Below are 17,801 nucleotides of genomic sequence, written 5' to 3'. Positions count from 1 at the left end.
AAGGAGGTGGTGGACATGACAGCTACCGATCGTTCGCTTCTCCAGCAGGTGGCGCAGCGCTTGGCAAGCTTACCTGAGCTTAACCTGGAAGCCGAGTCGAGAGTGATTCACGTGAGTCGGTACTGGCAGAAAATGACGCCTGATGATGACGTCGAGGCATACCTGACCACGTTTGAACGGACGGCGGTGCGAGAAAAATGGCCGAAGGCACGATGGGCCGGCCTGATTGCCCCGTTTCTTTCCGGTGAGGCCCAAAAGGCGTATTATGACCTGGAACCTGAAGCTGCGCAGGACTTTGACAAATTGAAAGCCGAGATCTTGGCCCGGCTGGGAGTGACGACCGCTGTCCGGGCACAGAGAGTGCATCAATGGACTTATCAGCCGGATAAACCACCGCCGTCCCAGATGTTCGACCTGATCCACGTGACGAAGAAGTGGCTACAACCCGAGGTGTTGACAGCGCCAGAGATAATCCAGAGAGTCGTCCTGGACAAGTACCTGAGAGCTCTACCGCCAGCCCTGAGGAAGTGGGTAAGCCATGGAAATCCTACGACGGCAGATCAACTGGTGTATCTGGTTGAACGTTACTCCGTGGCGGAAGGACTCCGAGACGACGCTACCCCACCTCGTTCTTCATCGTCTCCACGTGGAACCGGTAAGACTGTTCCAGGGAGTAGGGGAGATGGAAAAATCCCTAAGACAGTGGGGGAGGAAAACGGGACTGCCCGCACGAACTATGGTCTAAGCAAGGGGCCCGTTAGGTGTTTCCGCTGCCAAGATATGGGACATATTGCTGCGAACTGTCCGGTCACTACTGAACCCATGCAGTGCGACGTCACAGACTCTAAAAACCGCATGTCTATGGTTGCACGGGTAGTGAGTGTGAATGCCGGTCAAAAGGATGTGGAAAAACACTTGTGTGATTTAACTGTTGATGGCAAAAATGTGGTGGCATTGTTAGACTCGGGAAGTGTGGTGACTCTGGTGAAGGCCAGTCTGGTGCCAGCCCCGACTGGGCCATCAGACAAATTCTCTGTAACGTGTGTGCATGGAGACACCTGTTCGTACCTCACCACAGTCATATGCATTACAACTTCCTATGGGTCTGTGCAACATAAAGTGGGACTCGTCCCGGCGTTATTGCATGATGTTATCCTGGGCCGGGATTTTCCCCACTTCTGGCAATTGTGGGAGAATCAGTTGATGCCCTCGGGTAATAGTGTACATGATTCTTCTCCCAGGGAGCGTGTGGGTCCCGAACCCCTGGAAGAGGTCTCCCTGGAAGACTCGGGGGAAGAGTCTGCGGGAAATGACCTGCAGTTCCCGTTTTCAGTCATGGCGGGTGATAATGAGGAGACCGGGGAAGAGGAGGAGGCTGACAGCCGTCCACCTCCCCGTTTGCCGGATTTAGAAGTTCAGAAAGATGACTTCCAAAGTGAGCAAATAAAGGATCCTACCCTTTCTCAGGCTAGGACAAATGTGAAAGTGATAAATGGGGTGCCCGTAGAACCTGGCTCTAGGCTGGCATATCCTTACATGGTTCTGGAGAATGAATTACTCTATCAGATAGAGAAAAAGGGGGAAGATACGGTGCAACTATTAGTCGTGCCAAAACCCTACCGGCGGCAGGTCCTGGACCTGGCCCACGGACATGTGATGGGAGGTCACCTGGGAGTCCAGAAAACCACCGAAAGGATATTACACTGTTTTGTTTGGCCAGGCATGCATCACGATATTCGTGTATATTGCGAGTCTTGTCCTGACTGCCAAGCCTCTGCACCTAAGCCCCGGTTCTGTAGCCCTTTGGTACCCCTACCTATTATTGAAGTCCCGTTTGAGAGGATTGGGATGGATTTAGTTGGGCCCCTTCCACGGTCTGCACGTGGACACCAACATATCCTGGTCATCTTGGATTATGCCACTCGTTACCCGGAGGCCATCCCTTTGCGTAACACGGCCACCAAGACGATTGCCAAGGAGCTGGTGCATGTGTTTAGTCGGGTCGGTATACCAAAACAGATACTCACCGACCAGGGGACCCCCTTTATGTCCAGGATAATGAAGGAGCTCTGCCGATTGTTACAAATCGAACCGTTACGCACATCCGTGTATCACCCTCAAACAGACGGGTTGGTCGAACGGTTCAATAAAACTCTGAAGCAGATGCTGAGAAAGGTGATAGACAAGGATGGGAAGAACTGGGACTATTTACTTCCGTATTTGCTTTTTGCCATCAGGGAAGTACCCCAGTCTTCCACGGGATTCTCGCCTTTCGAGTTATTGTACGCCCGACGTCCTCGCGGACTGTTAGACGTTGCAAAAGAAACCTGGGAGGGTCAGGTCACTCCGTTTAAAACGGTGATAGATCACGTCACACAAATGCAGGACCGTATTGCGGCTGTTATGCCTATCGTCAAAGAACACATGACACAGGCTCAAGGAGCCCAAAAAAGAATCTATGATAGGGGCGCCAAGATCCCTACGTTTGCACCCGGAGATAGGGTGTTGATCCTGGTCCCCACGGTGGACAGTAAGTTCCTGGCAAAGTGGCAGGGCCCCTTTGAGATCAAGGAAAGAGTTGGTGAAGTAAACTACAAAGTATACCAGGCAGGTAAACGGAAACCTGAGCAGATTTATCATGTAAATCTGATAAAGCCCTGGAAGGATCGGTCTGCCTTGTCAGCGGAGCTGGCCCGTCCTGTCTGCTCGCATACCGTACCGGAGGTACGGGTTGCAGAGACTCTCTCGGAGCGACAAAAGACGGAAGTCAGGCAGTTTCTACTTCACAACCAAAAGTTTTTCTCAGAAAAACCCGGGCAGACTATGCTAATGAAACATGACATCATAACGGAACCTGGTGTCACAGTTCACGTAAAGCCCTACCGAATCCCGGAAGCGCGCCGTGAAGCCGTTTCCCGAGAAGTGAAGGCAATGTTAGAGTTAGGAGTCATTGAGGAATCGCACAGTGCGTGGTCCAGCCCGATTGTGCTAATTCCTAAACCGGACGGCACCATCCGGTTCTGCAATGACTTCAGGAAACTGAATGCGGTCTCAAAATTTGATGCCTACCCTATGCCCCGGGTCGATGAGTTAATAGATCGGTTAGGAAAAGCCCGGTATATTACGACCCTAGACCTAACAAAGGGGTATTGGCAGATCCCTCTGGCGGAGGCTGCCAGAGAAAAGACGGCATTTGCTACCCCAGAAGGTCTATTTCAGTATGTGTATATGCCGTTTGGACTGCACGGAGCACCAGCGACCTTCCAGAGACTGATGGATCGAGTCCTGAGGCCACATAGGCGGTACGCTTCGGCCTATTTGGACGACATTGTCATTTACAGCTTGGACTGGGAGACTCATCTCCAGAAAGTACAAGCTGTGATTGACGACCTGTGGGAGGCAGGTCTAACCGCGAACCCCAAGAAATGTCACATCGGGCTAGAAGAAGCCCGGTATTTGGGGTATGTAATTGGGAGGGGTGTTGTTAAACCCCAGGTTGATAAGATTCAGGCGGTTCAGGACTGGCCACAACCTGTCAACAAGAAGCAGGTGCAAGCCTTCCTGGGGATCGCCGGTTATTATCGCCGGTTCATACCCAATTTTGCAGCCATCGCTACCCCCCTGACGGATCTTACAAAAGGGAAAGACTCCGTCATGATTAAATGGAGTTTAGCGGCTGAAGAAGCCTTCCATAGCCTAAAACAGGCACTTTGCTCTCAGCCCGTACTGGTGACTCCAGACTTCCGCAGCGAGTTTGTGGTACAAACGGATGCCTCTGATACCGGTATCGGGGCCGTACTCTCACAAGTGAGGGACGGAGTGGAACACCCAGTCCTCTATCTCAGCAGGAAGCTGAATAAACACGAGCAAAGGTATGCAGTCGTGGAAAAAGAGTGCCTAGCCATTAAGTGGGCTCTAGAGGCCCTCAAATATTACCTGGTGGGCCGAAAGTTCAGGCTGATCACTGACCATGCCCCTCTCAAGTGGATGCACTTGAACAAGGAACGGAATAGCCAGGTGACCCGGTGGTTCCTTGCCCTGCAGGCCTACACTTTTACGGTGGAGCACCGCCCAGGGGTACAGATGGGGAATGCAGATGCCCTGTCCCGAGTGCACTGTTTGGCGGGTGTCATTGCTCGACCAGAGTGGTCTGAGCAGAAGGGGGGGATATGTGAGAATCATGTGGGAATAGTGGATGAGGGCAGGTATATCTCGCCCAGATTCCTCTCCTATGTGGCCTAGTCTGGTCAGTATCGCACCTGCTTACTAATGGATAATGGGAGGTGGATATATAAGGATGCCAGGTGGTTGTGTGAGTGTCTCAGTCTGGGAACACAGAGAGCCTGTCTGTGTGAGAGACACACACGTGAGTGGAAGCAGTGCCCACTGCAACTGTGGTTTGGCTGGATGGGAGAAGCCCGCCAGTTGGTAGTTAGGTTGTCCATTGTTTAGTTAGTGCCGGACAGGCAAGGATTTGTTTTATGTTTTATTTCCTTTTGCATTGCTTTCACCGTTAATAAACCTGACCCAGGGTCAGTTATACACGAATCCCCGCTCTGCGCCTGAGTTTCATGCTGAATGCACGTGACCTTTGACCCCAGCAAAGGCGATCCCGGAGTGTTTTATCACAATATATACTACATGCATGCAACATATATATATACTACATATATACTATATGCAACATACATACTACATATATACTACATGCATGCAACATACATACATACATACTACATACATACTACATGCATACTACATATATACCACATGCATGCAACATACATATATACAACATATATACTACATGCATGCAACATGCATACTACATATGTACCACATATATACTACATGCATGCAACATACATATACACTCACTGGCCACTTTATTAGGTACACCATGCTAGTAAGGGGTTGGACCCCCTTTTGCCTTCAGAACTGCCTCAATTCTTCGTGGCAGAGATTCAACAAGGTGCTGGAAGCATTCCTCAGAGATTTTGGACCATATTGACATGATGGCATCACACAGTTGGCGCAGATTTGTCGGCTGCACATCCCTGATGCGAATCTCCCGTTCCACCACATCCCAAAGATGCTCTATTGGATTGAGATCTGGTGACTGAGGAGGCCATTTGAGTACAGTAAACTCATTGTCATGTTCAAGAAACCAATCTGAGATGATTTGAGCTTTATGACATGGCGCATTATCCTGCTGAAAGTAGCCATCAGATGTTGGGTACATTGTGGTCATAAAGGGATGGACATGGTCAGCAACAATACTCAGGTAGGCTGTGGCGTTGCAACGATGCTCAATTGGTACCAAGGGGCCCAAAGAGTGCCCAGAAAAAATTCCCCACACCATGACACCACCACCACCAGCCTGAACCGTTGATACAAGGCAGGATGGATCCATGCTTTCATGTTGTTTACGCCAAATTCTGACCCTACCATCCGAATGTCGCAGCAGAAATCGAGACTCATCAGACCAGGCAACGTTTTTCCAATCTTCTACTGTCCAATTTCGATGAGCTTGTGCAAATTGTAGCCTCAGTTTCCTGTTCTTAGCTGAGAGGAGTGGTACCCAGTGTGGTCTTCTGCTGCTGTAGCCCATCTGCCTCAAAGTTCGACGCACTGTGCGTTCAGAGATGCTCTTCTGCCTACCTTGGTTGTAACGGGTGGCAATTTGAGTCACTGTTGCCTTTCTATCAGCTCGAACCAGTCTGCCCATTCTCCTCTGACCTCTGGCATCAACATGGCATTTCCGGCCACAGAACTGCCGCTCACTGGATTTTTTTTCTTTTTCGGACCATTCTCTGTAAACCCTAGAGATGGTTGTGCGTGAAAATCCCAGTAGATCAGCAGTTTCTGAAATTCTCAGACCAGCCCTTCTGGCACCAACAATCATGCCACGTTCAAAGGCACTCAAATCACCTTTCTTCCCCATACTGATGCTCGGTTTGAACTGCAGGAGATTGTCTTGACCATGTCTACATGCCTAAATGCACTGAGTTGCCGCCATGTGATTGGCTGATTAGAAATTAAGTCTTAACACACAGTTGGACAGGTGTACCTAATAAAGTGGCCAGTGAGTGTATACTACATATATACCACATACTACATATATACTACATATATACTACATGCATGCAACATGCATACTACATATATACTACATGCATGCAACATACATACATACATACTACATATATACTACAGTGTTGGCCAAAAGTATTGACACCCCTGCAATTCTGTCAGGTAATACTCTGTTTCTTCCTGAAAATGATTGCAATCACAAATTCTTTGGTATTATTATCTTCATTTAATTTGCTTCCAAGGAAAAAACACAAAAGAGAATGAGGCAAAAAGCAAATCATTGATCATTTCACACAAAACTCCAAAAATGGGCCAGACAAAAGTATTGGCACCCTCAGCCTAATACTTGGTTGCACAGCCTTTAGCCAAAATAACTGTGAACAACCGCTTCCGGTAACCATCAATGAGTTTCTTACAATGCTTTGCTGGAATTTTAGACCATTCTTCTTTTTCAAACTGCTCCAGGTCCCTGATATTTGAAGGGTGCCTTCTCCAAACTGCCATTTTTAGATCTCTCCACAGGTGTTCTATGGGATTCAGGTCTGGACTCATTGCTGGCCACCTTAGAAGTCTCCAGTGCTTTCTCTCAAACCATTTTCTAGTGCTTTTTTGAAGTGTGTTTTGGGTCATTGTCCTGCTGGAAGACCCATGACCTCTGAGGGAGACACAGCTTTCTCACACTGGGCCCTACATTATTCTGCAAAATTTGTTGGTAGTCTTCAGACTTCATAATGCCATGCACATGGTCAAGCAGTCCAGTGCCAGAGGCAGCAAAGCAACCCCAAAACATCAGGGAACCTCCGCCATGTTTGACTGTAGGGACCGTGTTCTTTTCTTTGAATGCCTCTTTTTTTTCCTGTAAACTCTATGTTGATGCCTTTTCCCAAAAAGCTCTACTTTTGTCTCATCTGACCAGAGAACATTCTTCCAAAACGTTTTAGGCTTTCTCAGGTAAGTTTTGGCAAACTCCAGCCTGGCTTTTTTATGTCTCGGGGTAAGAAGTGGGGTCTTCCTGGGTATCCTACCATGCAGTCCCTTTTCATTCAGTCGCCGACGGATAGTACGAGTAGACACTGTTGTACCCTCGGACTGCAGGGCAGCTTGAACTTGTTTGGATGTTAGTCGAGGTTCTTTATCCACCATCCGCACAATCTTGCGTTGAAATCTCTCGTCAATTTTTCTTTTCCGTCCACATCTAGGGAGGTTAGCCACAGTGCCATGGGCTTTAAATTTCTTGATGACACTGCGCACGGTAGACACAGGAACATTCGGGTCTTTGGAGATGGACTTGTAGCCTTGAGATTGCTCATGCTTCCTCACAATTTGGTTTCTCAAGTCCTCAGACAGTTCTTTGGTCTTCTTTCTTTTCTCCATGCTCAAAGTGGTACACACAAGGACACAGGACAGAGGTTGAGTCAACTTTAATCCATGTCAACTGGCTGCAAGTGTGATTTAGTTATTGCCAACACCTGTTAGGTGCCACAGGTAAGTTACAGGTGCTGTTAATTACACAAATTAGAGAAGCATCACATAATTTTTCAAACAGTGCCAATACTTTTGTCCACCCCTTTTTTATGTTTGGTGTGGAATTATATCCAATTTGGCTTTAGGACAATTCTTTTTGTGTTTTTTCATTGAACACAAATTAAATGAAGATAATAATACCAAAGAATTTGTGATTGCAATCATTTTCAGGAAGAAACAGAGTATTATCTGACAGAATTGCAGGGGTGTCAATACTTTTGGCCAACACTGTACATGCATACTACATATATACTACATGCATGCAACATACATATATACAACATATATACAACATGCATGCAACATGCATACTACATATATACCACATATATACTACATGCATGCAACATACATATATACTACATATATACTACATGCAACATACATACTACATACATACTGCATATATACCACATGCATACTACATATATACTACATGCATGCAACATACATATATACTACATACAATACATTCATACAATACATACATATAGACATACAGTACATATAACATAGAGTACATACTTACCATCACTTGTCATTTTGATCCCCGAAGCCATTGTCATCTGTGGAATAAATATTAAAATAACAAACCACCAATATACTTACCCCTGATCCGCAGAAGTCCACGAGTGTCCCACGACGATCTTGCGTGGAGAACAGCAGCATCAGCTGATGCTACCGTTCTCTACGGGCTCCAGGAAACCAATGACGGGAGGTAGGTAACCTTCCGCACTGTATTCCTCCGCCACTGTAAAAAAAAAGTCCCTAGTAGTATGCATGTTGAATGCATGTAGTATATATGTATGTTGCATGCATGTAGTATGCATGTTGCATGAATGTGGTATATATGTAGCATGTATTTTTTTTTTTTTTACATTCAACACATTAGCCGGATGATGGGACTACTACTGTCCCATCATTGGCTAATGTGTCAATCACTGTCATGGTAGCAGGCATCGTTCTGCTTTGTGGCTTCAGGTACCCTGCCTCTGTCTCTGTCCCTGGCATGCCTCTCTGCACGCGCAGGACTCTGCCTCGCCTGTCCATGGCGTGCCTCTCTGCATGCGCAGGACTCTGCCTTGGCTGTCCCTGGTGTGCCTCTCTGCACGCGCAGGACTCTGCCTCGCCTGTCTCTGGCGTGCCTCTCTGCACGTGCAGGACTCTGCCTCGCCTGTCCCTGGCGTGCCTCTCTGCACGTGCAGGACTCTGCCTCGCCTGTGTACCCTGTCCCTGGCGTGTCTCTACACGTGCAGGCCTCGCTCTGTCTAGTCCCAAGGTCCTCCCTTGGCCCGGCTCTGGGCTTCGGCCTACGCTCCGCTGCTAGACTGTCCCTGTCCCTGGCATGCTCTCTGCATGCGCAGGTCTCTGCCTTGTTCTTTGTATTGTCACTGATGTTTCGTGCGCCCTTGCACTTTTCGCACTGTCTGTACGTGTCTCTGTCCTGTGTCTTTGCCTAGCCCTGCCTTGTGGCTCCGTGCCTCCGTGCACGTGCCTGGTCGTCTGTGCCTGCCTGGTGTGCCTCAGCCGTGCCGCCTCTAGCCGTGATCGCCTGTGAGCCTCAGCCGTGCCCCGTCCAGTGCTATAGTGGTCTGGCTGCGTGGCCCCGCGGCGGTGCCGCCTCTAGTCGTGCCCGCCTGCAACTGCCATCGTCAGTACCACCTGCCGGCGCTCCCAGCCGTGGTCTCCGTGCTCCCTTGCACTCACGCTGGTTCTCGCACTGTGCCTTTTTATGTGCTACTCTTGCACAACTCTTTGTTAACTTTGCTCTGCTCTGATTCCTGTCTTGCCTGGTCCTTGAACCCTGTTCCTGGCGTGCCTCTCTGCACGTGCAGGACTCTGCCTCGCCTGACCCTGGCGTGCCCTTGGCACGCTCAGGACTCTGTCTCGTACCTTGTGCCTTGGCGTGTCTATACACACGCACTCTGTCTCGTGCCTTGGCGTGTCTCTACACACGCACTCTCTCGTGCCTTGGCGTGTCTCTACACACGCACTCTGTCTTGTGCCTTGGCATGTGTCTACACTCATACTCTGTCTCGTGCCTTGGCGTGTCTCCACACACGCACCCTGTCTCGTTTTGTGAACCCTGGCGTGTCCCCTACACACGCACCTTGTCTTGAACCCTGGCGTGTCCCCTACACACACACCTTGCCTTGCACCTAGCCTTGAACCCTGGCGTGTCCCCTACACACGCACCTTGCCTTGCACCTAGCCTTGGACCTCAGCGTGTTCGCTATCACGCACCATGCCCGGATATCTGTCGTGCCTCCTTGCCTGGAACCTGGTTTGCCTGCTGGATGCCCGGAACCTGCCGATCGCTGCCAGAGATCATGAGCTGGATGACTGCGGCCTGACGTCCGGAGCTGATGTCCGCAGCCTGATGCCTTGATGATGTCGATCATTGCCAGCAGTCCGGAGTCCGATGCCATCGTGCCGTTACCCGTACCTAGGCGTGCCTCCTGGCATGTACCATGCTATGGACCTTGGCATGCCCACGCACGCACCTTGCATGTTTTGCTTGTTTACACTGTATGTGATCCTGAGTTATTCTAATGAAGTTACCTTGCACCTACGTCTTGTCTCGTCTTGCTTCCTGCTCGTCCTTGTCGTCAGACACTCGTCTAGTGTCCCCTGAGCCGGCCGTCTGGTCCCAGCAGTCGTGGTGGCTCACCCCCTTGGTCTTGCCCCTGACACTCCCTGTATAGGGGGTGGATTCTCACAAGGTAAACTCGCCCTCGGTGGGTGGGTGCCATGACCCAGAGGGTCTACTCAAAAAATGGGCTCAGCAGGAGCTGAGTCTGTCACAATACGCAAATGGCGCCCCCGCTCCTCGGCGGCTCTCCCTAATCACCCTGTTGACTCCTATCTAAATAACATCAGCTTGGAGTACAACAGATGGCCGGGGACAAAAACATAATAGATAATAACCCCATGCCACAAACCACCAAGACAAAAATGTAAGGAATAGTAACTGGAAAAAACCCTAATTTTTGGCAGATTTGTAAACATTTGCTTTGGGAGGAAAAGGGGTCTAAATAACCCTATTTAGGTGTCTCCCTGCCTGACAGCGGAGCTTTTACACCCTACGTTACTCTGGTGCCCCCGCTCCACGTGGGCTGACCCCTACACTTCTCACCCAGAAAGAGGAAAGAGGGTGTCAGAACATATGGCCAAGGGAGACAGGGGTAATAACTTAGAATTATCGCTGAAAAAATCCCCCCCAAAGACAAAAAATGTTTTAATAATAATAAAAAAATGTATCTGCAAACCGATGTATACAGTGTACGGGATAATAGTGCATTAGCAAAGGCAGTTGCAAGTAAAGGGGGTAAGATATCAATCAGAACAGATACACAATCATTTAAATGTTCTTAAGCAGCATTAATGTACATTTCTCACATCACAGAACGCTGCTATTACCTCTAATCCCCAACAACACATTTTTCATATTGCATCATGCCCAAAACAATGAGCCATTGATCGCTCAGGCTCAATATTGCACTGTCCCAAAAAAAAAAAAAAAAAAAAAAAAATCAGCAAATTAACAAATATGTAAGAACTTAGCTCATGGCCACTGAAAAATCACCTCAATATATATATAGTAGGCGGGGTGATAGTACATTGACAAAGGCAGTTTCAAATAAAGGGGGTAAGGTATCAATCAAACAGATATACAACCATCTGAGTATTGTTAAACGGCATTAATAAACATTTCTCAAATCACCAACCGCTGCTATTACCTCTAGTCCCCCATAACAGCATATTTTCACATTGCTTCATGCCCAAAAACAATAAGCCATTGATCACTCGGCTCAAATTGCACTATCCCCAAGTATTAAATCAACAAAATTGACAAATATGTAAGAACTTAGCTCATGGCCAATGCAGGATACCTGCAACCAGGCATGACATCTGATGCTCGGAGGGAGCATTCATAATACATCATGGGCCTCCTGATGAACTCCTTTTACGGGGGGGAAAAGCGTCGAGGCGATTTTTCATTGGCCATGAGCTAAGTTCTTACATATTTGTTAATTTGCTGATTTTTTTTTTTTTTTTTTTTTTTTTTTTTGGGACAGTGCAATTTTGAGCCTGAGCGATCAATGGCTCATTGTTTTGGGCATGATGCAATATGAAAAATGTGTTGTTGGGGATTAGAGGTAATAGCAGCGTTCTGTGATGTGAGAAATGTACATTAATGCTGCTTAAGAACATTTAAAGGGGAACCACTGTTTGGGTGCATGAGAGAGCTTGGAACGGAAGGAGTGCCATTTTGGAATGCAGACTTTGATGGAATGGTCTGCGGGCATCATGTTTGGTTTGCAGAGCCCTTGATGGGCCTAAACAGTGGAAACCTCCAACAAGTGACCCCATTTTGGAAACTAGACCCATTAAGGAACTTATCTAGATGTCTGGTGAGCACTTTGAACCTTCAAGTGCTTCACAGAAGTTTATAACGTTGAGCTGTGAAAATCAAAAATCCATTTTTTTTCCACAAAAATTATCTTTTTGCCCCCAAATTTTTATTTTTACAAGGGTAACAGGAGAAATCATACCCCCACAGTTGTTGTGCGATTTGTCCTGAGTACGCCGATACCCCATATGTGGGGGGGAACCACTGTTTGGGCGCATGGAAGAGCTCGAAAGGGAAGGAGTGCCATTTTGGAATGCAGACTTTGATGGAATGGTCTGCGGGCGTCATGTTGCGTTTGCAGAGCCCCTGATGGGCCTAAACAGTGGAAACCCCCCACAAGTGACCCCATTTTGGAAATTAGACCCCCTAAGGAACTTATCTAGATGTGTGGTGAGCACTTTGAACCCCCAAGCGCTTCACAGAAGTTTATAAACGCAGATCCGTGAAAATAAAAAGTCTTTTTTATTTCCACAAAAGTGATTTTTTAGACCCAATTTTTAGACCCCCAAAGTTGGTAAATAGTGGAAACCCCTCAATTCTTGCTCCAACCCTAACCCCAACACACCTCTAACCCTAATCCCAACCCTAATCCCAACCCTAATCCCTAATCCTAATTCTAACCCTAATCCTAGTTCGTCCTAACCCTAATTCTAACCCTAGCCCTAACCCGAGCCCTAACCCTAGCCCTAGCCCTAACCCTAACCCTAGCCCTAACCCTAACCCTAGCCCTAACCCTAGCCCAACCCTAACCCTAGCCCAACCCTAACCCTAGCCCTAACCCTAGCCCAACCCTAACCCTAGCCCTAGCCCTAACCCTAATGGAAAACTGAAAAAAAAATATTTTCTCTATTTTGTTATGTTGGCCTAACTAAGGGAGTGATAAACGGGGGGATTAGGTACTATTTTGTTTATTTTGATCACGATGATAGTTTATCATCGTGATCAAAATGAATGAATGGAATCTGCCAGCCGGAGCCTGCAGATTCCCGGCGGGTGCACTGCGCATGCGCCCGCCATTTTCTCCGGATCCAAGATGGCGGCGCCCACAAGAGGACGCCGGCGGGATGCGGGACCACCGGGAGGGGACCCTGGATCACAGAGAGGTACCGAGGGGGGATCGGGGACCCTAGTTCTCTCTCCTCTGATGTGCAATCACATCAGAGGAAAGAGAAATTTAATGCACAATCGCGGCTTTTTTTTGCGGTCGCCGTTATAGGGTTAATAACGGCGATCGCAAAAGCGGGGTCGGTAAAAACCAACCGATTCATGTTCTCTGGGGTCTCGGCTACCCCCGGCAGCCAAGACCCCGGAGAAAATCTGACACTGGGGGGCGCTATTCACTGTCTCCACAGCGCCATGACTTAGCAGCGCTGTGGTTTATGTACACTTAAATACCGCCGTTAAAAGGCGTATCGCCGATCGTTAAAGGGTTAATGTCCCGAGCCCTGTGCGGCCACCAATATGACCCTGCCAGGAGTTTTGTGATCTGCATGTATGCACAGTGACCACCCGCCCTGGACGCGTGTGCCCATGCGAGGACCTTCGGCCCGAAGGCGAGGGGGGACAAAGGTCTTGCCCGGCGGCACAGAGTTTGGCCATTGTGTGGCCCTGTTATCCTGGTGAACAGAGTGCTGACAGTGGCAGCAGCAAGTGGAACTTAGTGTCGGACGCTCCTCGAAACTGGCGCGAGACACCTCCATGGTGTCACGTGGACCCGTCCTGTGTGACGTGACCAGCAGGCCGGTAACTGAAACAACAAGACACGGGGAAAGGGGGAAACAGTTACAATGGTGGGCCCTGCGATAGGGAGCGGGGACATGGAAACCTTCTGAACTCCCCTGAGTCAGTGTCCCTCACACTCCTAACGTTCCCTAGGCCAGTTCTGCACCGGGCGCCGATCAGGATACCTGTCACCCTAGCACACCCTACACCTATCCCTTGCTAGGGAGCTGGGTGATGCAGGCACTGGCCCCACCGCTGTACTAATACACACCAGGAAAAAATACAGACAGGGAAACACCACTTAGCTTTGCTCTGTTGCTCTTGCTCCCAGCAACAGAGTCCACCACCAGAATGCAGCTTTCTTCCTGAATAGCTGCCACCAAGTTCTGTCAGAGCTGCAAGGAAATCCCCTCTGACTCCTTCCACAACAGGGCTCTGACTGAGCTGCCAGGACCTCTCTCTAGATCCTTCCTCCACCAAGGATGGTTGAAATGAACACTATCACCAACAGTGATTGCAACACCTGAATCTCTTTTATAGGAAGAGCCCGCAATCACACCTGCTTTACATCACATGCACTAAACTAAAGAAACCAGAGTGCAATGCTGCTCACCACCTCTGGGGCAAACTACAGTAGAGCAAAAAACACACCGTGTAATAATCCTAATGGCCACCGGGGGCAAAACCAACTCTGAGCACACAGCTCAAGGAAAAAAAAGGTTACTTTGTGCATATATCTGTCATGATCCAGCATGGATCATGACACATGGGCTCTGGGAGTGAACACTCTGGCTCGGGTGATTCCAGAGGTTCAAAGAGGTTGGGAGCCGGAGTAACCCTCCGTCTGGATTGAGCACGCTCCAGCCCATGCTCCGAAAACCAGTGATCAATACGGGTGGCAATGGCAATCAGCTCCTCCTGACTTGCAGGAACCTTTCTGGTAGAAAGAGCATCCTTAACATGCTCAGCTAAACCTCTCCAAATCACAGGGATGAGGGCTTTGTCAGACCACTCCAGCTCGGAAGCCAGTGTCCGAAAACGAACGGCATACTGATTAATCGAGAGGGATCACTGAGTCAAAGCCAGTAGCTGTAGTGAGGTGTCGTGCATGACCCTTGGTCCCAGGAAGACCTGCTTAATAGCTGTTGAAAACTGAGCAGCGGTCCGAACCTCTGGGTCACCACGCTCCCATAGTGGTGTAGCCCATTCCAACGCCTTGCTTCCCGATCTCCGAGATGGACCAATGAGATCTGGAACAGGACCTGAGCACATGACTTCCGATCTCCAATGGGAAACCGTCTCATGAGCATGCTCAGTAGGAGGACATAGAGACTTCGCCCCTGGAGAGATTTGCTGCAAGGCCATCTCCTCTGCGGTAGATAAAAAGCAAGAGACCGCAGAATGTAAAGGTCTGGATTCCTGCAGAGCAGACGCAGGAACCTGACTCCTAACATTTTTTGATTCTGAATTCTTTGCCTCTGTTTGGTGTGTCATGTTTTAAATAAAGCTGCTTTGTTTTGATACTTCCTGTTTTTTTGCTTTGATAAAACTTTATTGACATACTTAGGTGCAGATTACAAGCATTTTTGCCTCGGAAATATACTTAAAACGCATGTGCGTTTTTTTTACTGTGGATTTTCCACATCTAATATAAGTCTATGGGAAAAATCCGCACAAAAAACTCAATGTACCCTCAATAGAAATTGAGACCCTGTGGATTTGAAAAACGCACCGCAGGTCAGTTTATGCTGAGTAAAAAAGAAGCACAGTGGGCATGAGAATTTTTAAAAATCCCATCCACTTTGATGAAACTGGAGTGTGCTTACATTTTTAACACAGCAAAAATATACAGGGTCAAAAATGCACCAAAAGCTCATCTTGGGAATATAGCTACAGAATAATAAATGCAACAAAGATTGTAAACCTGACACACAGACCAAAAAAAATGGAAATTTTATTTCAACCCATTGAATCATCGATTTTCTTTAAAAAATATCATTTTCCAAGCTCTTCTTACAGATTGCTTTATTTCTTCATTCCTGAGGCCATAGATAAGAGGGTTCAAAGTAGGAGTAATGACACTATAAAACAATGATACAACCTTATCCACCTGGGTGGGAACGCTGTGATCAGATCTGACATACATGAAGATGATGGACCCGTAAAACAAACAGACAACGGTGAGATGAGATCCACATGTAGAAAGAGTTTTACTCCTTCCTCTTGGAGAAGGTATTTTGGCAATAACAGATATTACCAGTCCATAGGATATGCTAATAAAAGAAAAATTACTTAAAATAACAATGCAGGCTAAAAGGAAGAAAACTGTTTCAATCATGTAGATAGCATCAGTGATGCAAAAGTGGTAGAGTAATGGAGAAAAGTCACAGTAGAAGTGATCAATTGTACTGGAGCCACAAAAAGATGACATTGAAAGGAATATGAGTGGAATCAATGGGGCCAAGAAGCCCCCGGTCCAAGATCCAAAAACTAAAAATACACAAGTTTTATGTGTCATAATACTATTGTATCTCAAAGGGTTGCAAATGGCCACATATCGGTCATATGCCATGGAGGAAAGCAAGAAATTTTCAGTTGAGCCAAAGACAAAAAGAAAATAAAACTGAACAACACAACAATGGATAGTAATATTTTTATTATCAGAGAGTAAATCTCTAAGCAGTCTGGGCATAGTGACTGATGTATAACAAATCTCCAAAAAAGAGAATACGCAAATAAAAAAATACATTGGGCCATGGAGTTTCTGATCCCAGTAAGCAACTCCCATTATAAGAATATTGCAAACTATGGACATCAGATACATTGCCAAAAATGCAAGGAAAAGAAAAGGTTGGGTATCGTTTGAGACTGGAAATCCTAGAAGAATAAAGTTTGAAAGGACACTCCAATTCAAAAATTCCATGTCTGGAAGAGAAAATTTTATCTTATTATGTGTATTATGGGATAAAAATATATAGCACACCGTAAAAAAGCAATCACCTGCAAGTTATCTCCCAGCCAATAGCTGGGAGATATCTTGTATAAAAGACACCCTCCCCAATAAGAAGGTGCCTAAGCAACCCCTGTAGTTACGGTTAGGTGGTTTGGTGTGTGCCACTGTATGTCCCCCATCACTAATCTATTATAAATATTCCCGTATCCTGTGTCCCGTTAGTCCAGTATAGGTTGTCCTTATTTTGGTGCTGTTCACAACCTAAAACCGCATCCGCGGTATCAGTACCCCATGGCTGCGTCACCAGTACCTGAACTGTGTGTCTGAACCTGTCCCAAGTGGCCGCGCTGTCTGCACAGTCTGAACCTGTCCCAAGTCGCTGTCCTACCTGCACAGTCTGAACCTGTCCCAAGTATGCATCATGTTTGCACAGTCTGAACCTGTCCCAAATGGCTGTCCTGTCTCCACAGTCTAAAACTGTCCCAAATGGTCGTCCTGTCTGCACAGTCTGAACCTGTCCCAACTGGCTGTCCTGTCTGTACAGTCTGAACAGTCTGAACCTGTCCCTAGTGGCCATCCTGTCTACACAGGCTGAACCTGTCCCAGTGAATGTCTGGCCCTGTTTAGGAATTTGGATTAATGGCTGACACCCTTGGGTTCAGCTGTTACTGCCGGACGCCGCTCTGGATTGGCACCTAGCAGCTACCTGCCGCACAAGCATGACCTCACCACTTGAGGCCCCAGTGAACACCAAGGTAGCTGCTTAGTTACGCCCCTCCAGGGTAGATCTAATCTGTGGCACAGTGGGTCCATGAACCATATGCGCCACATTCTTGCGTAACATAAAAAATATTAATTTGCATTAACCAGTTAACATATTTTCTTATATCCATCGCTGCCTCCAAATTCTGTTGTCCTCTCAAAAAATGCTAGTTTCTGTTAACAAGAGACCTGAACATTTCTGAGTATAGCTTTAGAGATGCAGAAATATTATGTCACTTAAAAATTAGATATGATAGATAGGTATTTACAAAGTTCCAGTTATTGCTTGTAGCGTGCAACTACTGATTTCTTATCCAGTGTTATCCAGTGATG

At 47.5% G+C, this 17,801-nt stretch overlaps 1 protein-coding gene across 1 annotated transcript; it reads right to left on the bottom strand.

The window, feature by feature from the left end:
• Positions 1 to 15,725: 15,725 nt before the first annotated feature.
• On the bottom strand, positions 15,726 to 16,541 carry LOC141058633 (olfactory receptor 11G2-like). Its single transcript, XM_073554826.1, has one exon. It carries the CDS (start codon positions 16,539 to 16,541, stop codon positions 15,726 to 15,728), a length of 816 nt encoding a protein of 271 aa, XP_073410927.1.
• Between the last annotated feature and the right edge of the window lie 1,260 nt (positions 16,542 to 17,801).

Source organism: Dendrobates tinctorius, unplaced genomic scaffold (genome assembly GCF_039654945.1).
Source record: "Dendrobates tinctorius isolate UK_male_01 unplaced genomic scaffold, ASM3965494v1 ptg000213l, whole genome shotgun sequence".
Taxonomy (NCBI): Eukaryota; Metazoa; Chordata; class Amphibia; order Anura; family Dendrobatidae; genus Dendrobates; species Dendrobates tinctorius.
Note: the sequence above shows the minus strand (reverse complement) of the source record. Positions and strands in the feature narration are given on the sequence as shown.